General features: G+C 38.7%; 1 protein-coding gene across 1 annotated transcript; it reads left to right on the top strand.

The window, feature by feature from the left end:
- The first annotated feature begins 13,684 nt into the window (after positions 1 to 13,684).
- On the top strand, positions 13,685 to 21,663 carry LOC147867185 (uncharacterized). The gene is made up of 6 exons (XM_087314973.1): positions 13,685 to 13,916; positions 14,587 to 15,701; positions 15,936 to 16,298; positions 19,654 to 19,743; positions 19,823 to 19,889; positions 20,045 to 21,663. The coding sequence occupies exons 1-6, from the start codon at positions 13,700 to 13,702 to the stop codon at positions 21,241 to 21,243; spliced, it is 3,051 nt and encodes a 1,016-aa protein (XP_087171099.1). The 5' UTR covers positions 13,685 to 13,699; the 3' UTR covers positions 21,244 to 21,663.
- Positions 21,664 to 22,692: the final 1,029 nt, after the last annotated feature.

Raw genomic sequence — 22,692 nt, 5'->3', positions numbered from 1 at the left:
TGATCCCTGACTGATTTTTTTTAAAATTTTGGGCAAATTAAATTGAACACCAAAAAATTAAATTTCGGCGATCAATCTTTTCATTCGCAGCAAAATGAAACAAATCATAATAATAGCAAATAATAATCACACATCATAATAATGGAAAATCATGATAATAATCGCAAATCATAATCATAAATCGCCAATAATAATAATAACAGCAAGAACAACAATAATACTAATTGTAATAGCAAATAATAATAATAATAATAATGTTGACATAGCAATAATAAGAAGAAGACGAATACTAATGATCATATTATGTATATATTAAACAAATTCCCGAAGATGATATTTTGTATTAATCCAAAACAATTCTGTTTTTTCATTGATTTTTACAAAAACCATATCTTAATTCGATGCTTCGATTTCGGGTGGCAAAAAAATAAAACAAATTTGGTATTCAAAACATTACATCAGTTTGTTCTGTTTTTTGTTTTTTTCTCTCTTTCTATTTCTCTCTCACTTTTTCCTGCATATTTATTTCCGGCTGTCTTTGGAGAATTAATACTAAAAAATAAATAAATATTCCGTTTCTCCATTTTGTTTATTTAATTTAAATTATCTGCACAGCTCAGCTCGACTCCGGACACGTCAGCGTCATCACTGACACGCGCAATCCATTGGAAACGTGCCACGTGTGATGGATGGCGTCAGCCCTAAAATGCCTTCCGTTTATATATGTACATATATATTTCTCTTTGTTTTATGTTTGGTATAATTTTTAACCTTCATTTTGGAAGTCTAAAGTTAAAAACCATCCAATTTTCGATTGTTTTGAATACATGTTTTTTTAAAGTAACTAATGCCCCCCCACACACACACACAACATCCAATATGTGGCCCCATTTTCAACGGTAATAACCCTAATAAGTACAAACAATCTAGTTCTCAACTCATTCCAAGAACAATCCAACTTTTTTTCAGTGGTTGAATTCCTAAAGAGACAACACTAACTTTGCTTACACTTACTTGGATACACAAATAAATAGTATGCGTATTTAAGTTAAGTGTTGAATGGAGAAATTCCTTCTTTGAAATGGTGAAAACACTTGACTCCCCCCCCTCTTGTCGATAGTCTTCCCCTCCATCTTCGCCATATTTATCAATGTTTTGAACATGGACCAATGACCACCTTGTTTTCGAGCCCTTTAATATATGTTCTTAAGTTTTGTTTATTCAATGTGTTGTTGCAACTTGTCCCCTCCCCCAACCCAAAACTCATTTCCAAAATCCAAACCTTCAATATACTTTTTCTAGTTTGTATTGTGTAACCCATTGAATGTTGCTGCCATCTCACTGATGGCTAATTTTAAATTCTTACACCTAACCTTCTCATCCATTATCTATTTTTATGCATGGTTTAAATGTCAATGGTCATCCATGATCTATTTCAAGGAAGGAAGCACAATCCCTACTTAGGTTGGCCTATATTAGCCCAACCATCAAGTCTATAGTCTAGACAAGAGCGTGTTATTGTGTGTTGTCCAAACCAAGAAGAGAACAAATTTTGCAAATAGGCAAGTTGTTCAAGTACCCAAACCCACGTGTTGCCAATGGCATGCGCCATGAGTTGATATTTCATCTTGTGGACCATATACCAATACAATTTACACATGAAACTAAATGTGAGTGAATTCTATGTATGATGGCATGTAAACCAAAAATATACTGAATAACATTAACCATTAATTACATAGTTGATTTTGCATTGTAATGCACTTATAAATACTATTGCCCTGATATAATATGAGGTGAGAGTCTACATATTCACGATGAATATATGCATCTTAACAACATAAAAAGAGATATATTGGAAGAACACCATTTTTATATTTGCAGTAGAGAAAATGTGTTACTTCTATAATATTTTCCTTTTAAGATGAATAGTGTTGAGTGTCTTCTAGCAATTGACAATATTTTGATTTGAACATAACCGAAACGCCAAATTGTGGCTTAACAGCTTAATAGTTTAAATAGTTTGGTTCAGGTTCAAGTTTTTAAAACGGTTCGGTTTGGGGTGTCAACAATTCGATTTGGTTTAAGCATTTATCAGCTTCACGGTTTTCAATTTAAACGATTTGACATTTTAGGATCGACACATTATTTTCTTTAAATATTTTTTGAACAACATTTCATTTTTAAGCCTAATTTTGACATTTTAGGAAAAATCTTTTAAACTTGAAAATTTAAAATTTAAAATATTGATAATTTTAACATTTTAAGATTGAAATTTGACCTAAACCAAAATCGAGTTGTGAAACCACAGTTTGAAGTATCTAAAACCATTTGGTTTGAGCTTGGATTTTTTTAAACAGTTTGGTTTGAACGGTTCAGTTTGGTTTGGAAATGCAACTACAATACCTTTACTAGAATGAGTCTTCATTCACAATGTCCACTCTAAATTATCATTTGACTCTAACTTCTTGTAAAGAATAGGATTTTTTTATCGGAGCATGCAAATAGTGTCATTTTGGACATGTCTTAGAGGAAATGCATTATCATTTTACATTATCATTTGAGTCTAACTTGTTGTAGAGAATATGATATTTCGATTGGATCTTATGAATAGTGTCGTTTTGGACACGTATTGCGTTTATGATGTCATGGTCCACTTATTGTTAAATTGTTGTGTGTGTGTGTGTGTGTGTGTAAAGGACATACATGTTGTATATGCTAATTATGTAAATAGCCAAAAGGGTTAAGTTAACCCTAAAATGTATCTTAGATACACATACTTGATACTTGTAAAGGTTGGTTTTGTAAATTAGTGGAAGGAATTTTGTGTGCATACTGTGTGTTCCACTCTCACTCTCATTGTTCATGCTCCCATAGTGCTCTAATCTTGCTTCGATTTGATCACATGTAGGTTGATATTAATTCCACACTACTGCAACTGATCTTGCTCCTCATGACCATAACATTTGGTATTAGAGCGAGGTTTTAGGGTTGAAGGAGGTTTTGTTTTCGGGTTGAGCTTTGACTTATGTTTTGTAGTGAAGATCGTCCATCATTCTCTACTGCTGTTTGAAGCTATTTGAGATTTGATGCAACATTTTCCTTGTTGGTGTTGCGTCATTCTATGTTGCATATGTCTGCCATTTTTTTGTTGCAACATTTAGATGAGAGAAAATTAGACTTGAGCTTTGGCTAGTGATGGAAAAATATCTTTTACAACAAATAACCTAGCTTAGTGGTGTATACCTTGTGCTTGGTATATAAGGTTGAGGGTTCAAGTCTCTCAATTTTACTCAATACAATATTTAGCTTCATTCTTATATCATGAAGCGTATTGTTGATAGTACTGCTAAAAATAAATAGCCTAGCCTTGTGGTATGTATATTGCCCTTCATATATAAGGGTATGGATTCAAGTCTCTCAAATACTACTAAATATAATATTTAAGTTCATTTTTATATCGTGAAGCACATTCTTCACGACAGCGTATGCGGGAGAGATAGAGAGAGCAGAACACGGAAAACTCTATTTCAAAACAATACTCTAAAACTTTGTACATAGCATGTGCTCAAAGAGCACTTTTATACAAAGTCCATATGAACTGACAGAAGTACCGACTCGTACTTCAATGCTCATCAATGAGCCTCGACCCTTTCGGTCGGCTTGTCTGCTCGACAATGCCATACGCCTTTCCTGAATCTTGGCGAAGCTTGACGTTTCTGTCCAAAGGAGTTGAGATGGACTTACAGTCTGCCATCCCAAACTTGAAGAGCATATTCAACACGTAATGTCATTGGCTAATCAGTATGCCTTCGGGGGTGCGGATCACTTCGATCCCTAGGAAGTAATGAAGGTCCCCTAGGTCCTTCATGTTGAATGATGCCGCGAGCTGGGGTGTATGTGGTGTGACGGTGTAAACCACATTCAGAGAGACTACGTTGACTTTGTTGAGGTGCTAAGGAGCAACGTGGTGTACCTCTAGAATAGTTGGGTGCACGAGAGCGAAAGGCAGAGACCCCTCGAGGTGAATACCAAATGAGGTAGCATGAAGAGGTTGATGGAGGAGGCTGTGGTGCGGCATGTCGAGGTCATTCATTACTCCACATCGGCCGGAATTCGGGTCGGAGGAGACAAGAGTGACGGGACCGGAAGCAAGACCAGGTTTTGGCCGGTAATACTTGAAGGCTTCTTCGGGAAGAAGCTGAAGAAGGAAGAGGCGGATCGCAAAGAGAAGGAAGCGGGACCGGGTCCATGAAACAGGAATTAGCTCCGGAATCTAAGAGTGCTAGGACGAGTACTGGGGGAGTACTTTTAGTACTAACAATGACTTGGGCTAGGAACACATTGCTAACTTGCTTGGAAGGAATGGAACCACTAATGGGATGTACATATCTAGGGTTGTTGTCCAACCAAACGGCTCCTATTTTGGCTGGACTCAATCGTTTAACTCTTCATCTAATTGACTAAGGATTTCAAATTTGTTTGAGATACTTGGGCTATTAGTACTATGAATACTATCTGACACTCTATTAGTACTATTAATACTATCAGACACTCCGAAGGGAAGAATTGACTCGGGTTTAGTACAAGCGACGATTTGATTTACCTGTCTTCTTGGCCTATGGGGACAATTGATGGCGATATGCCCTGGTCCACCGCAATAAAGACATAATCGATTGGCACGTCGTCATTGCTTTTCTTCTTCCGATAACGGGCCGCGTCGACGCATGGTGTCGATCTCCATCGGTGTCGGAATATTGGCTTGGGGTACATCGCGTGCAAACGGTTTAGTCGTGACTGAGGCGTATGTGGGTTCCGGCCGAGAGCGTGATATTTGTAACTGACGCTCCGAACGCCGTTCGAAAAGGCGGTTGTCGCATCGGACCGCTCGACTGATTGCCTCCGTAAGAGACTTTGGTTCTTCGGGGAAGGTTAAAAGCAGATCTTTGACATCATTGCGCAAGCCGTAGCGAAACTGCTCCATGAGGGCCTGATCATCCCAGGGAATATTTGAGGCGAGTAGACGGAAATCCGCCGCGTAGGCAGAGGTAGGACGATCGCCTTGACGCAATCTTCAGATCTTGTTGATCGCCGTCCTGATGCTGTCGGTATCTCCAAAGCAGGCTTTAAACTCACCAATAAAATCTTCAAAGTTATTAAGCAAGGGTGATTGTTTTTCTAGAAGCGGAGCGAACCATGCCAAGGCTGAGCCGCTAAGTAACGTGCCTATTAGGTCGACTCGAGATGCATCAGTGGGATATCGGGAAGGATGCATCTGGATGACTAAGCGTACCTGATTAAGGAATCCCCGGAATTGCGATCGCGTTCCATCAAATTTCACAGGAAGTCCAATCTTGGGCTCTTTATGAAATCCTTGGGGACTTGATCCTTGTTGTTGCAACGCTGCTTCGAGTTGTTGTACCCGTAATGCTAACTCCCCATGTTGTTGTTGCTTTTGTTGTTTTTCGAGAGCGATTTGTTGCAGATCCCCTATCAACCGTTGGTTTTCTTGTTCCAGGGCAACAAACTTTTCTTTTAGACACTGTAACTCGGAGAAAACGGATTGATATTCTTGGGCGCTAACAGTAGCCATAGTATAGGGAAAAGGGTAGGAGGATGAGGGAGAACGACAAGTAGGCTGGAGGAAAGGACGAAATTGGTTCAAACTGTCAGGAATAGTACTAAAGCAGAGATGGAATTAGTACTAAGAAGAGTAGTACTATTAGTACTAAGAGGATGGGACTGCATAAGATTCCCGAGAGAGGAAGTGAGAACAGGAGAGAGAGAGAGAGATAGCGAGGATGAGAGATAGAAAGATGATGACAACAACTAATATATTATGTGAAAAGATAAGTACAAAGCGGCTGAGAAGCTTAAGACTAGCGTTGAACCAATTTGGTTCAACATAATGCCTAGTGCCTTCTTTTATAGTGTTGTCAGGAGTAATCCTAAAACTTCTAGAATGTTCTAGAGAAATCTGGAATATACATTACTTTCTTATAATAAAACATAAATGAAAATAATATCCTATGAATTACAATAGATGGTGTGATGGTTAAGAGCTCGACCCATATACCATAAGGTCATGGGTTCGAGTCTTGCCATATCATGACAGACACTTTGAGAAGGACTGCCGACATCTTAAGAAGGAAAAGAGTGTCGGTAATAATGTCGAACCCAAGAAGATTCTTGAAGAAAAGAAGACTTCAGCCATTGCTACAAGCAACAAAGAACTCTTGTTCATTTGTGAACAAGCAAGTGCAAACTTTGCAAGCGAAGAATTCCCTTGGGTGACAATGGGGAGTGCAAGATAGCCGGAGTCGGAAGTGTCTACTTGACGACATCGACTAACAATGGGCACGGTTCGGTTTCAAGGCAAAGAAACCAAACCGTTTATTTAAAACCAAACCAAACCAAACCATTTATGAACTCTTAGTATTTAAACCAAACCATTTAAGAAAAAGTTAAAACCAAACCATTTAGGGAAAAGTTGAAACCAAACCGAACCATTTCATAAAAAATTTAAACCTAACCACTTAAGTCAAACTAGTTAAACATCTAAAGAAACAAAAATACATTAAATTAAATAAGCATTTAAGTTAAATTGATTAAATCAATAAAAGAAACTTTAATTGAACCATTAAATTAAATAAACATTTAAGTTAAATTAATTAAATCAATAAAAAACCATTAATTAAACCATTACATCAATAAACTATTAAGGTAAAAAAAAAAAGTTAACCAAAAACCTAAAAACCTTTAAACCAAACCTATAAACCTGAGTTTTAGAACCGAACCGAAACTGAATCGTTTATTGAGAATCCAAACCATTAAATTTTATTGGAACCAATAAACTGTTAAACCATGGCTTAACGATTCAGTTCGGTTTGAGCCGAAACTGTGCCCATTGCTAACGTCGACAAGGTGTTGACTGACTCTAAAGGATGTTCGACATATCCCCAATATAAGATTGAATCTAATATCAACTGGAAAGATGGATGACGAAGGCTACAATGGTAGCTTTTGGAATGGCAAGTGGAAGTTCTGTCGAGGAAACCTCATAGTGGCACAAGCACAAAAAGAAGGCACATTGTATATGATGCATGCCCGACTATGTAAATCGAAAGCAAATGTGGCAACCGACTCGAGCAGAGAGTTATGGCATAAGAGGCTAGGCCACATGAGTAAAGAGGGAATGCATCTGTTGGCCGACCAGAAGCTTTTGCTAGAAGTCAAAGGAGTGCACCTAGAGAAGTGTGTTGACTACTTAGTGGGAAAGCAGAACCGAACAACATTCCACACAAGACCACCAAGAAGAAGAGAAGTTGTGTTGGAACTAGTACACACGGATGTGTGCTATGTAGATGCTCCATCGCATCGAGGAGGACAGTACTTTGTGACCTTCATCGATGACTACAATCGGAAGTTGTGGGCTTTTGTACTAAAGTCAAAAGATCAAGTATTGTCGTATTTCAAGGAGTTCCAAGCAAGAGATGAATAGGAGTCGGGTCGAAAGTTGAAGACTATCTGAACCGACAATGGTGGCGAATATAGAGGGCAGTTTGAGGAATATTGCAAGGCCCAAGGTATTCGAATTGAATACACAATGCCAAAGACCCCTGAGTTGAACGGTCTTGCAGAGAGGATGAATCGAACAATCATGGAGAGAGTAAGGAGCATGTTGTCGCATGCTAAACTACCGAAAATATACTGGGTTGAGGCGATGTACACAATTGTTTATCTAATCAATAGGTCTCCCTCCGTGCCATTGAAGCGTGATGTCCCACAGAGGGTGTGGATACGTAAGGATGTCTCGTTCCAACACCTGAGGGTGTTTGGATGTTTAGCGTATATGCATGTGCCTAAGGATCAGAGGTCGAAGCCATGCATATTCATGGGATACTCGGAAGATGAGTTCGGCTATAGGTTATGGGATTTAGTCAATAAGAAAGTAGTGAGGAGTCGGGATGTCGTCTTCTTGGAAGACAAGACAATAGAGGACTCGAAACAACAGAAATCGGAATCGACGCCCACTACTATTGACCTAAGGCCAAATGGACCGACTGAGTCGGTTGTTCGGAGATAGCCAGTTGGCACAACCGAATCCGAGTCAGTCGACTCGGAGAGACTGACTAACTATGAGTCTGAGTCGGCAGACCTATTGCAGTTGATCGAAGAATATGAATCGGAGTTAGTGGACATCCAACAACCAATCGACGTGAATGAACCCGAGCCAAGAACGAGGGCCAACAATGAGTGGAATGAGATACCCACTCAGAGAAAGGAGAGCACTGACAACATATGCCAGTCAATACATCCTCTTGACTAATGAAGGTGAACCCAAGTGCTATGAAGAAGCCACAGCCGACAAGCATAGCGAGAATTGGCTAAATGTGATGCAAGAAGAGATGGATTCCTTGCACGAGAATTATACTTACGACCTAGTAGAGTTGCCGAAAGGTAAGAGAGCACTCAAGAATAGATGGGTCTACAAGGTGAAGACATGAGAAGTTGACAGTGCACCCATGTATAAAGCCCAGATAGTGGTGAAGGGGTTCCAACATAAAAAGGGTGTCGACTTTGACGAAATATTCGCGCTAGTTGTGAAGATGACATCCATCCAAACAGTTTTGAGCATTACTACGAGCATGGATCTGGAGATCGAATAGTTGGATATCAAGACAACATTCTTGCACGGGGAGCTGGATGAAGAGATCTACATGTAGCAGCCCGAAGGTTTAGTGGAGAAAGGGAAAGAGAATCTGGTGTGTCAACTGAAGAAAAGTGTGTATGGGTTCAAACAAGCTCCACGCCAATGGTACAAGTAAGTTCAAATCCTTCATGACAGAACATCGATTCCAAAAAACACAGGTTGATCATTGTGTGTTCGTCAAAAGGTATGACGAAGGTGACTTCTTAATTCTCTTGTTACATGTGGATGACATGTTGATAGTTGGTCAAGATACACAGAAGATCAGAAGCTTGAAGAAAGCTCTAGGCAAATCGTTTGTCATGAAAGATCTTGGAATCATAGAAGCAAGGTACAACTGGTTAACTTACCTTAAGAGTGATCTAGCTCAGTAGAGTGCAAATCTTCAGTTGTCTTTCTCTTCTCAATATGAGATCTTGAACTCGGGGTCTTCAAGAAGACAGGGGCAAGAATGTTGTTGAAAAAAACAAATGACAGTCGACAGCGAGTTGAATAACCTCGTGCTCTGATACCAAATGTTAGACTATAGGTTCGTCAGTGCGAAAACATGAACAACACCTTTGCTAAGAAGATCACCAAGTTGGTATAGTAAAGCAAGATCAAGGAGACAGAATGAAGGGACAGACAATGTGTAACTATATTATTCAAAACTCAGAGTTACAACAATATAGAGGCAACAACCCTTTGGGCTAGGTTACAAAGCTAATTATATACTAACTGGACTAGGGCAACTACCCTTTGACATATTTACAAAATTGTCCTAAACATAGATTGTCCAATGGATAGAGTGAATACGGACATTATACACCCATATTCGACAAAGAGAAGGCAGTCTCCTTCATTAGCCGAACTCTCACGCCGGCTGAATGTAACTACTCAACCACTGAGAAGGAACTACTTGCAATCGTCTAGTCTTTCTAGCATTTTCACCCATACCTTTACGGCGGACAGGTTACAGTTGAGACTAACCACCAACCCTTGCTTTCTCTTATCCATCGACCTCACCCCCCGGGTCGTTTGTTGTGATGGACGCTGGCACTCCAAGGTTATCAATTTACCCTCTCCTATCGAAAAGGTGTAACCAATTTGGTCGCTAATAGTCTCTCTCGCGCCAACTTCCAGGCTGTCCAATTTCTCCTCGAGCCATTCAGTCTTCTGTTGCCGCTGCCACAACTCGCTACACCTCAACAACACGACCCCGCCATCCAAGAGATAACCCATTGGTTGTGCTCCCTCCAACCATTTCCCTCACAACGACGGTTCATGCTCTGCGATAGCTTGGTGTTCTTCATTCAAGCGCATCACGAGCCTCGCCTCTACATCCCTCATGCCCTACAACAAACATACCTCCAATATTATCACAACCACCCATTGTCGGGCCATCTCAGTTTCCACAAGGTTCTTGAAAATTTACACCACATGTATTACTGGCCCAACATGTGGCACTCTGTCTCGACCCACATCAAACAATGTGCTTTGTGTCAACACATCAAACCTGTAGGCAAGCCCATTGGAATGCTCCGGCCCATCAACGTCAAATCACCTTTCGAGCTCGTCAAATGGGATTTCATGGAACCTTTTCCTGAAACCCCCTGGGGCTATAAGTATATCCTGGTCATAACAAAATACCTCACCAGATGGGTTGAAACCGTTGTCATCCCTAACGTCACTGCGCCAACAATCACCTCCCAACTTTTGCACAAGGTAATTTTTCAACATGGTTGCCCCATCCAATTATTATTTGATCATGGCCGCGAGTTCCACGGGGATGTCCTCAATGTCGTTGCAGCTCAACTAGGTGTCCAACAGGTGTTTATGTCCCCATACCATCCTTAGACAAATGGCCTCACCGAACGCCTCAACAAGACCCTCAAGCAAGAGATTCCCACTTACATCGATCCATGCCACAAAAACTAGGATCAAATCTTTCATCGATGCCTACAATACATCTGTACATGCGTCAACACGGATTAGCCCTTTTCGAGCACTCTATGGGCGCAACCCTCGCCTCCCACCATAATCGTCCATTGACGTGCATTCCAAACTACCAACATGGATAGTGCCACTTGGGGGCTCTATCTCCAACAAATGCTCCCCTTCCTTTGACAAGCCAACTCCCGAAACCTGCAAGTCACACAACGCCAGAAGCAACACTACAATGTGGGTTGAATTACCCCAACTTATGTTGATGGAACCAATGCCCTTGTTTACTTCCTAGTCCGGAGGCACAGTCTCAGCGGATCCCTCATGCATGGATCGACCCGTTCACCGCAGTTCATGCCATCAGATCCACTACGTACTTGCTCTGACGCGATTTCAATGGTTGATTCACCTCTGCCCATGTTGTCTGCATCAAGCCCTATGCCACCCCAAGCCCACCTTCTGACCCCCTGTCCTTTCCCCATGTCGTAAACCTCCTTGTTTCTCTCGGGGGGGAAATGTGGTGTGCATGTGTTCCTTTGTGCCACCCTTTTAGGACCCTTTTTAGCACGCATGTAGCTAAACCAACCCAAATGGGTACCTTTGTATCGACTATAAATTGAGCAAGAAGTAAGAAGCTAAGTAGGTTGGTTTTGATCTCTTTATGTGCACTTCACAATATTATTGCGAGATATTTGTTTTTGTGACTTGTAAATGAAAAAGGAATTTTCATTTATTGATATATTAACTCCTTTAAAATTATAGATGTGAATAACATCGTTTAAAATGTTGATAATGGAACTTCGCACTATGGGTGCCACATATTATAGAAAGGGGCATTCTTTTGGCATGAACACTACAATTAGTGACAATAACAGGATCATCTATGACAAGAACGTAATGTTTTTTTTACCTCGAATGCATACTTCTGAGATAAATAAATTACTCCAAAAAATCTAGTTAATTGTTGTCGTTTGTTGAAAACCTTTTTTTTTTGTTCCTACAATGGATGTTAATCCTCAATGCTCCTAGAGGGAAAAAATGGTCAAATGACAAAAAATATGTAGGGTTCTAATATCATCCCTACGAAAGCTTTATACTTACACAATGTTAATTATGAGTTAGGGTAATAAGATACAAAATACCCACAACATGTCAAGGAAATGGCTTGAATACTTGGTCACGTATTGTGAACCCCATGTCATAGTTTGTAATTTGGGAATGGAGTTGGGAGAGGACTATATAGAGTGATTTTCATGATTAGGATATCATCACTCAATACGATATGACTTAACAATCCAAGAATGCTTCAAACATGCACCAAACCTCTACAACTTCCCGAAGTGAGACTTATTCATCTAGCTACATCACATGCACTCATTGAGAAAACTCTCTTATAAGATGCTTTTTGGGTTCCATTGATCATGTTTCTCTCATCTAGACACCTTGGTGATGAAGTATGATATCGACACTTTTCTAATATAATACACCACATTTTAACCAATCTCCTCATTTAACAGACATGACCTTTAAAACCGAGATAGGTCATGTTGGGAAACATGTCCCTCCGGATGGGAAGTGAGTACTGTGTTGGCGAGTATTGGCCTCGGCCGAAACCGACATCATAATCGTAATCAGAAATTGAAATTGAAATCGTAATCATAATCGAAAACCAAAATCGTTTCGGAAGACTATAATTGTAAATAGTCTAAAATGCCCTTGTGGGTTATACTTGTAAATAGCCAAAAAGTTGCTTTTGTTTATAAGCAACTAGGGCAAACTTTAGTAAGTACATAGTTGATCATTATTGAAAAAGTTCAAACAAGGTAGTTGCCTCTGTAACAGTGAGCGTGAGAGAGTGAGAGTGTAACTCTGTAGCCATCTGTCAGATGAAGGACAACTCGAGGTCGTTGCCTCTGAGTTCCGTACTTGTACTTCCTCTCTACTATAGTGGTTTGTTTTTCTCGGGGTTTGTGGACCCCCGTTGTTTTTTCCCATTTTCGGTTTTCCACGTAAAACATTGGTGTGTCTGTGTCTACACGTTTTTCTTGTCTGTGTACTAGTTCTTGATTTTTGCACACGAACACGAACGTGTAATCGGTTGTGGCTAATCGATTTCTAACAGTTTCTCTCATCTAGAGGATGCAAACATACCAAACCAATCATCATACTAGACACATAAACCTTGGTGATGGAGTATAATATAGACGCTTTTCTAATACAATAGACGATATTTCAATCAATCTCCTCGTGTAACAGACCTGGCCTTTACATCATGTTTCTCGCATATAGAGTATGCCAAAATACCATCGTAATAATCATACTAGACACATACACCTTGGTGATAGAGTATAATATCTATGATTTTCTAATACAATACACCACATTTTAACCAATCTCCTCATCTAATAGACAATGGTCTTTAAAACCAAGACAAATCATGTTTCTCGCATCTAGAGAATGCTTAAATACCATCATAATCATCATCGCCAACGTACTACACACATACACCTTAGTTATGGAGTATAATATCTACGCTTTTCTAATACACATACACCGCATTTTAGCCAATCTCCTCATCTAACAGACAAGGCTTTTAAAGCCGAGGCAGGGTATCAAACTAGGACGCTTGCGAGGGTCGACGCGTCCACCTGGCTGTAATGAGTTTCCTCAAGGAACCTTTTCTTTCGAGGTTCTGTATGGAACGGTCTGGAACCAGGCACATTCAATCTCATCCTCCCCACACTCGAATAATTCGACTCGGTTATACATCGCCGGCACATGTCCGGTTTCGTCACATTGTCCGGCAAAGACCAAATACATGCATCATGTGTCTAGTGTGCCTTTGTCTCATTCTTCTAAAGTTCTAAAGTTCTAAAGTTGTAAGTTCTAAAGTTGTAAGTTATAACTAAGGTTTTGGGAGGGAGGAGGGAGCTTAGAAGGTTAGAAGTAAAAGGATGAGGGTTCAAAACCAGAGAGAGGGACACATACATACATACATACATACTCAAGAGAAACAGAGGAGGACAAATTTCTCTCCCCCCCCAGCCCCCTTTTTCCTTCCTCCCCATGATTTTGAGCGATTCCCTGCTAAATCCTGTCGCCCAAATGCTTGATTCCAGCGATACCAGTCGACAAGTTAGGGCCCCCTCCCCAGCGCAGGATTTGGGTATGAACCAGAAAACAGATCTTTCCATTCAACCCACAACCCACAAGACACTTACAGTGAAGATTCTTCCTTGTAAGAGGAAGCCCGAAGCTTCGGAACAAGGGAACAACAGTAATAGTAAGTTCATCTTTCATTCAGTCTCTGAAGTTTTATGAGAAGCATTATGCACAACATAACATGTAAGAATTTCTCTTGAACTTTGCCGATGAAAAAACAGCATAACATGTAAGAATTTCCCTTAACTTTGTCGATATTCTATAAAATCATAATGAACAAGGAAAAAACATAAATATGTATGAAATTATCTAACTTTCTTGACCATCTTGAACATAATAATGATCCATGAAACAAGCAGTCAAGATGTTAATCTAACCTCTGTGGATTTTTTGAGGCACATACTGAACAATGTAGAAAACATAAATATGTGGGTTGAGCCTTTTGAAAAGCATAGGAGAAAACCATAGAAATGATAAGTTTTTCTTAAACTTTCTTGAGGTTTTTGGGAAGCGTACTGAACAAGGAAAGAAACATAAATATGTAAGGAATTCTCTAATTTTCTTGAGCATTTTGGAAAGCCAAACGAAGAAAATGATAAGATTTTCTCTTACTTTCTCAACCTTTTTGCAAAGCATACTGAACAAGGAAAGAAACATAAATACGTAAAAATTTATAGCTTTTTTCCAAGAAGCATAATGAATAAGTTGAAGCCTAATCTGTTCGAGAATCATAATGACATTTTCTAGTTTTATAATGGGGTCCCATTTTGATAGAAATATGGTTCATACAGATAAGAATGTATCCTTTCACAGTGGACTCCGTCAGTCTTCTCCTGTTTCGGATATGGCTGATCTGAGCTCGAAAGATGAACATTTTGAGGGACTGGGTCATACATTGGCAAGAAAAGAGAAGAAAAAGAAATCTTCTCGGCATCGCCATAGGACCGATACCTCTGTGAGGAAGGAATCTCTTCCAAAGGAACCTCGATTTAAGGAATCTGAACAGATTGAAGCTCAATTGAAACAGCAAAAGAATCCAAAAGAATCTCAACTGAAGCAGTGGACGAAACCCAATGCAAAGCATGATGCTTCAGTTTTGAGCTTTTCAAACCATGATGATGATGCATCCTCAAAACATGGCTCGGCTTTCCATGACCATAATAACTTATCCGTTTCTCCTACACAACGTAAGGTTGATCCCTTGCAAGGACTTAGATCTTACATAGAGACTCTTGGTGGGTCTCTGGAAGGAGGATGGAAAGCTGAACAAGGCAAGCTATGCAAGATATATCTTTCTCCTACCAACAGGAAGTTTAACGCCAGAACTCAAGTAGCTAGATATCTGGGATTACCTCTTCACCACCGAAAAAATGGTGAAAAAGTTAAGCATGAGAATGGTCATATAAGCAATGAGACCGAGCATGAGAGTACTATTGCAAAATCCAAAGAAAATGATGAGAAATCCCTTGAAGATTCTGGATTTGATGCTCATAACCACCCTGACCAATTGATTGCGTCGATATATGAAGGGTCTTCGGAGAAGCTCGATCATGTGCAGATTTTCAAGTCTTATATAGAGGGCCTTGGTGGATCTCTTGAAGAAGGATGGAGAGTTGAACCACATAAAACATACAATACATATTACGCTCCTAATGGCAAAAAGTTTACAGCAAGGACACAAGTGGCTAGATATCTTGGATTGTTATCTTTGTTCCGTAGGAAGAAAACTAAGGTGCGGAATCGGCGTGGAAACCGGAGGATAAAGTCTATTCTCGCTGACAAACATAGTGGTTGTGCAAAATATGCAAGTGATAACATTTACAACAAGGCCAATAAAGCGCCTCGATGTAACACTGAACGCATTTCGATGAATTTAGAAGGACAAGATTGTATCAAGCGAAACCAAGTGAGCTATGCATTCATTAAATTTTGTTCAACTTAGATTGAAATTCTATCTTATAGTCAGATATACAAAGGTTACCATGCCTAGTATTTAGCGACGCATACTTCTACCTACACATATATGTCTCAAAGTTTAACCTCCTAATCAGTCTCATGTGTATTTTTATTAATTTATTTTCACTTTGTCTCTTTATTCAAATGGATTTACTTGAAGTTGTCAATTAAATTTGTGATAAAGAATGCTGATTCTGCCGAAGTACATCTCCAAGTGGGAGAAAATGCAGCAACATCAATGACTCTTACACCAATCGATGGAAATATAAGAGGTGATATACAGCTAAGTAAACACGAATCTCTGCCAGGAGCATTGATAACAGAACGGTGCCAAGATGTATTCCAAAGTATAATTTCTGCAGACAAATTTGCATCTCTTGGCAATATGCTCAGCCGAGCATTACCTTGTGGATATTCGGGTGATGGTTCTCAGTTCAAGAATTCCACTCTTTTCAGTAGTCCTCTAGGCTTGCAGCTTATTTCTTTCAGGCTGTCCACTGGTGCTTATGGGAAATCTCCAGAGCTGTTTGCCGAAGACATACAACAGGTATTTGTTAGGTATATATGTAGATTTCTAAATATTAACTCTATACACTAGGATTAATATATATATATATATATATAACCCACCATTTCCAGCATAATCATACATGGTTTTTAATTTGTTAAGGTAACCTGTTGACTGTTTGGGTGGTCATTCTTCATGCCATGTTACTGCTTCTCCAGGCAGTTTTATCCATAGGAAACATTTTAAAAATGTTATCAAATGTGATAATGAAATTTCATTGGGTTAATTCATTGGTTCCAAGTGATATATAATACTAATTTGCCATCTTAGCTTATTCTTAAACGCATTGAATGAGTTAGGACTCAATTGTGCATGCCTATAATTTATTTGAAACTAGTCTGGTTTGAATACAGACTGTCACTCTGCAATCAATGTATTTTTAGAGCTTTTGTGTACTCTGGATTTCTCTATCCCATATCTAGGTGTTTGTCCTCTAACTCACTCTTGGACAATGGTTAAGCTATCATATCTGCAATAGTGAGTTAGAGCTGGCCTCTTCGTGACATTCCCCAAGGGTGGATGTTTTATTTCTGATTTTTTGTTCTTATTATTCTTGTATGAATGCTTGTAGGCAATAGAGACAGCATATATGAATGAGAATAAATTAATGTAGCATGTGACAGTGACACATTTTTCTCAACTTGTATATGTATTCCTGTAAATCTGAAGACAATGGAGATAACAGACCCAAATGAGAAATTAGAATAAGACAGAGTACACAGGAGTGTCAGTTAACTAGATATTGGTCCTGCACTTCTTATGTACTGTTGTGCACAGGATTCCAAGAGATAGGTAATAGATTTTGATTGACTATGTTTTTTAGCACGGTTATGAGAAGGCCATACTCTTCAAAAATTATCACTGCAAATTGCGTGATAAAAATTGACCCAATCCTAGGACTCTCAAAAGATTGATATTTCCATCCATCTAGTGTTCAATCCTCTTGACAGCTCGATTAATGATCACATTGGATTTAGAAATAATAACGCTTTCCTTTACTGTCTCAAAGATTAGTATTTGCATCCCCATGTATATATAGGTGTTCAATTCTCTTGACATCCTGGGTTTCTTAATCTCAAGGGATTTACAAATAAACATTCCTTCGTTGTCTCTTACAACTAGAATTATAGGCATAACCTTACAAACCAATTGTATAGCTAATTTTAATCTCTTAAGGATCGGATAGTTAGGAAACTGGTTATCCTATGATTTGCGATAAACCCATATATACATATGACACGTGATAACATGTACTGTTCTGGGAGCCTTAGATGTTGAGCTATATAAAAGGAACTAGCTATCCCCTTCATTATGACATCTTTGAGACACTGTCAAGTCTCAATTGGTGAGTCTAAGTTCTCTTCTTTGAATCTGTTATTCAACATCTGAGGTATAACATAAGGTGGTATTTGGCGATATGGGACACCAATGCTATTTTATGTTCGTATCATCTCCTTTGCTCGAGGCTGGTCGGTGGGGTTTAGCATCCTAATCTATTATTCTACTTAATCTCATATTATTCTACTAAGTTCTTTTCTTTGAATCTGTTATTCAACATCTGAGGTATAACATAAGGTGGTATTTGGCGATATGGGACACCAATGCTATTTTATGTTCGTATCATCTCCTTTGCTCAAGGCTGGTCGGTGGGGTTTAGCATCCTAATCTATTATTCTACTTAATCTCATATTATTTTGCTAATCGTCAGTATGATCCATAATATAAAGACACAATATTCACAACGGGAGAAGTTGAGGGCAGTACAACTTCAGAAGAAGAGTAGTAAAGTGTCATGTGGTGCCTGTCATGTGTGAAGAAAGGAGGAACATAAACGTTATTAGGGTCGGAGACAGCAATGCGATGATTGGGAAGAAGAGGTGAGAGTACAGAAAGAGGAGTTGGAAACAGGTGGATGGTGAAGGCCCAAGGCAGAAGAGCTCAGGGCTATTTTTAAGCCGAGAGAAATAGAAAGCCAGTTCTGTGGTTTTCAGAAAGATAGTTTTTGGCTCAATACAGAGGTTTGAGGAAGGTGATTGTCTGTCGATCATTCCCATTAGCTCATTGTTTTGCTCACCCAGAGGTGGATGGAAGGTAGTCATTGTCATTTATTCTTTTTCTTGTTGATCAGAAGGTGAGACAAGGTTGATTACATTTTGTTGGTCTCTTACTTTATGCTGGCTTGTGAAACTATGTCGAGACTTCGTGCTGTTAGTGACAGTTGGACAGAGATCCCAACAGAAGCTATGCTTTTTTAATCCTATTTTAAATCTATATGAATACAATGCAATATAAGCTGATCATTTTGACGAAGCTATCTCCCACAGCTGAACATCATTAGAAAACTCAGGTGGACTGTGCATTTGGAATTAGAACTTCGAGTGCACAAGAGAGGAAAAAGGTGAGGTCTTCAGCTAGGGATCATCTTGTTATAGGGCGTGTGGTGCATTGGCCCCAAGCTGTGGACTAAAAGCTCAAGACAAATAAGTTTATGCCCTAAAGGCTGAAGACTAGAACTGGCAGCAATATCAGAAACACAAAAAAATGATAGGATATAAATAAATGCTATATTTGGAAATAAGAATAAGTTGCTATTAAAGATTGTCTGGAATTTGATGCAGAGCATGTTATGAAGCATTTTTGTGAGACAGTTCACAAAAGTGGAGATTGCAAAGAAGTCAAGGAACAAGGTGCATGAAGTGTTCATTTCTTATGGTATTTGATCCAGGCCAGAGAGAATTTTGTCAAGTATTGAAGCAGAAAATGTTATATTAACGTCTTCAAAAGGCTAAAGAAATTGCATTCTCAGTGGGGTCCGATAAATGTCTGGCAATAAATGCATACCTATGATAAATAGGACTAATTTCTGACTGATAGTACATCTACTAAGAGCAGGGTTTACTGTAATACAGCACATTATGTTTCTAAAATAAATCTATATGCTATTGATAAACATATGTTGTTTTTGTGCGGAAAAAACAATAGAACACAGTTGATGATTCAGTCTGGTCCTCATTAGTTATGCATGTCTTGGATACCTTTAGATAAGCATCTCTGGAATACTTCGATGGTCCAGGAGTTAATTATAATTGTATTTACATAATGTTATTGAAAAAACTTCCATAATGTTATTGTATTTACATAATTGTTTCAGCAAAATATTGAAGGTATGGTGCATTGAAGACTGTCTATATGCTTTTATTCAAATTAGGCTTCCTGAAATTCATTTGGTGCAGCCCATCAGACCTTTCAAATTTGGGAATTTGTTTATCAATGTATCATTAATATTATCAAGATGGACCAAAAAGCCATTCAAATATCTAATTTGTTATTCCAGGTGTGGAGTGATATCACAGCAATAGGAAACAATCTTGTTTCTATGGCAACTTCACTTTCTAAACTCTCTGATAGTCTTTACAAGGAGCAGGTTCTTAAACTATGGTTTTTATTTGTGCACAAGTTTGATATTAATTGCTTTATGTGATGGGACTAGTTTCTTTTTGCAGGTTTCAAGCTTGTTTCAAATAGAATCGAAAGAGAAAGCCGCCGGGTCAAACAAATATTTGACATCAGGTGATTAAAAGTCGTATTTGCATTAGGCATAGATTTTAGGGAAACGCCCAAGATACCCCCAGCCTAGTTGTGGGTATTTTCATGTTTTCTCCTACATAATAACAATGTCAACCATCATGTCCTGATGCTGATTATTGTCTTAAATATTAATGCAGAGACCATGATAGTGACAGAAAAACTAGAGGAAAAGCGGGATCCATCCCAGACAAAGTTAAAAGCAAATGCATTGAACAACATAACTACCAATGCTATATGCAGAGCCTGTGGAAAAGTCGGAAATGCAGATAGTTATATCTGTAGAAAATGCAACGATCTCTATCACATGTGCTGTGCCACTTGTACAACAGATTTTTCCATGACTGAAAAATGGTGTTGCCCATCATGTATCTCATCTCCTGAGACTCATGGTGATATTGCAGATCAAGAAATGAATGGATTTGAACTTGTCCTTCCTTCCACAACAACTCTTAGTAATGATGAATCAAGTGAAACTAACAGAGAGCAAACTTGTAAGACATCAGTGAATGAAAGTATTTGTAAAGCTTGCGGGAAAGACGATGGACTAGTTCTTCTTTGTGATTCATGTGATGCTGCATATCATATGAACTGTGTTATTCCACCGATCAACAATGTACCTGATGGTTTTTGGTACTGTCCGATATGTGAAGCCGAAGCAAAGAAGAAAAAATCCACTGAAAAAAGAGTCGATAAGAAAGAACACCATTGTGTGGTGTGTGAGCGTATTCACACTGAATCGTTAGGTGTTCCTTTCGGCGAAGAAAACTTAGATCGCATTCAAAGTGAATTGTTAGCTCCATTTGGACGAGAAACCTTAGAGAATGCTCCAATTAATAATAGGTCGGTGGAGGTTTCTGTTGCAAGTAGCTCTGCCAAAGATCAAGATCATAATGCTCTGAAGATAGAATCTTCTTGTAAGCTTTGTGGAATAAGTGATGAAAATGGCGCTGTTCATTGCTCAGCGTGTAGAAAATGCTATCATTTGTCATGTTTGCGGCCGGCCCTAAGGAGTGTTATTTCACCAGGTGTTTGGTATTGCCCATCATGCCTATGTTGTGAATGTAGAATTGATGTAGATGATGACAAGATCCTTCTTTGTGATGGTTGTGATGAAGGCTACCATATGTATTGTCTCTCTCCTCCTGTCAAGAAGATCCCGAGAGGTCTCTGGTTTTGTGCGACATGTACTTCAACATCAAGGAACCATGTGCGGAAAGATGACAATGGGTTAGTGATATCTCCAAAGAATGCTAAGAAAGTCTTGAAGGGAAAGAGGAAGTACTCAGAGCTCAATCAGGCTAATGGTGTAGCGTATGAACGTGATTCGAACTCCTAAATCACACTCTATTCTGGGATATTTATGACTCAAAATCAAAGAAAAAGCAACAATTGGAACTACAAACTCATGTGATATCTCTATCTGCGTGATGAACAAAAACAAATCTACTCATGTCTCCAGTGGTGAAACCTCCAGTACATTGATATTCTTGTGTTTGTAAACATTAGCTTTACTTGGCCTTGAATGTATTGGGTGAAATCTTCAATGAGAGTTATGGATTTGAGTAGAGCATATAATGTAGCGTGGCGAGAGCACCCAAAAATGTTACTGGATGCTTGAAGCTCCAAGGTCCATTATGGGGGTCTATGGACATGATATATTTGGGGATTGTTCGGTAAGTTATAGATTTGAGTATAGCATATGTAATATGATTGGTTGGGCAAGGGTTCCTGAAATGTAGTCTTAAGCTTTAAAAACTATTAAAATGCAATGTTTTTGTTTGTAAGCACTAGTCTTCCAAGATTAGATTGTAGAACGTATTACGGATTCCCAAAATAGCTATACTTTTGTGTTGATGTCTTTTACGAACAGCAATTCAGGTAAGCATTAGCTTCTCCTTTCAATGAAGTTCTATATTTGATTTAACGAGTTTGTTGTATTCTTCATTAGATTTATATGCAAGATTTGAGAACGTTATCTGAGGCTGCAAAGAGTGCTTGAATTGTTTTTTCCAAAGCAACTATGCAATGTTCCAGAAGAATACTAAAGCCCTCAATCTCCTAACAGGTTGAAATGGTTTAAAAGTTTAATACTTTGAATGTGGTGATGCTTAGTCTAATTGCACTAAAAACTAAAATAATAACTAATTATGTCATGTATTGTTGATAAACAAGAACTTGAGTATGCATTTGTAGATATATTAAATTGTTTCAATTGATCATTTCTGCTAGTTAATGGAGAAAATGGAAAGACAACTAATCTAGTCATCTCCCATCATAAATTACCAAACCATTGACATGAATGATTTCATCAAAGATATCCAGAATGTTTGGTATCGTTTTTGTGTAGGTGTTTTTGCTTCACTATAAATTTAACTCCCTCTCATGTTCTAACAGTAATGGATATTCAGTTAATCAGATTTATTTATTCAACCATTTAGCCAAATTGAGAGCAGAGAGAATGGGACATTGAAGCACTTGATAGGAAACATAACGAAGAAGAAATCATGGAACATGTCTAGATTTCAGAATAGCAATGTTTCATTCAATTCATATATTTTGAAGCTGTTGTTGAAAATGGTTATTGAATGCTGCATAAAACCATGTGGCAACAGTGACATTTTTGTATGCTTTTAGGGTGTAATAGCATAAAATCATAATCAAGTTATTTCTAGCAATTGTAGGCAGGTAAGGACTTCAATTGTAGGCAGGGAAGGACATGTCCAGATTTCAGAATAGCAATGTTTCATTCAATTCATATATTTTGAAGCTGTTGTTGAAAATGGTT

Source organism: Azolla caroliniana, unplaced genomic scaffold (genome assembly GCF_043228905.1).
Source record: "Azolla caroliniana isolate FFs.n. ecotype wild unplaced genomic scaffold, voAzoCaro1.0.p SCAF_2, whole genome shotgun sequence".
Lineage (NCBI taxonomy): Eukaryota > Viridiplantae > Streptophyta > Polypodiopsida > Salviniales > Salviniaceae > Azolla > Azolla caroliniana.
Note: the sequence above shows the minus strand (reverse complement) of the source record. Positions and strands in the feature narration are given on the sequence as shown.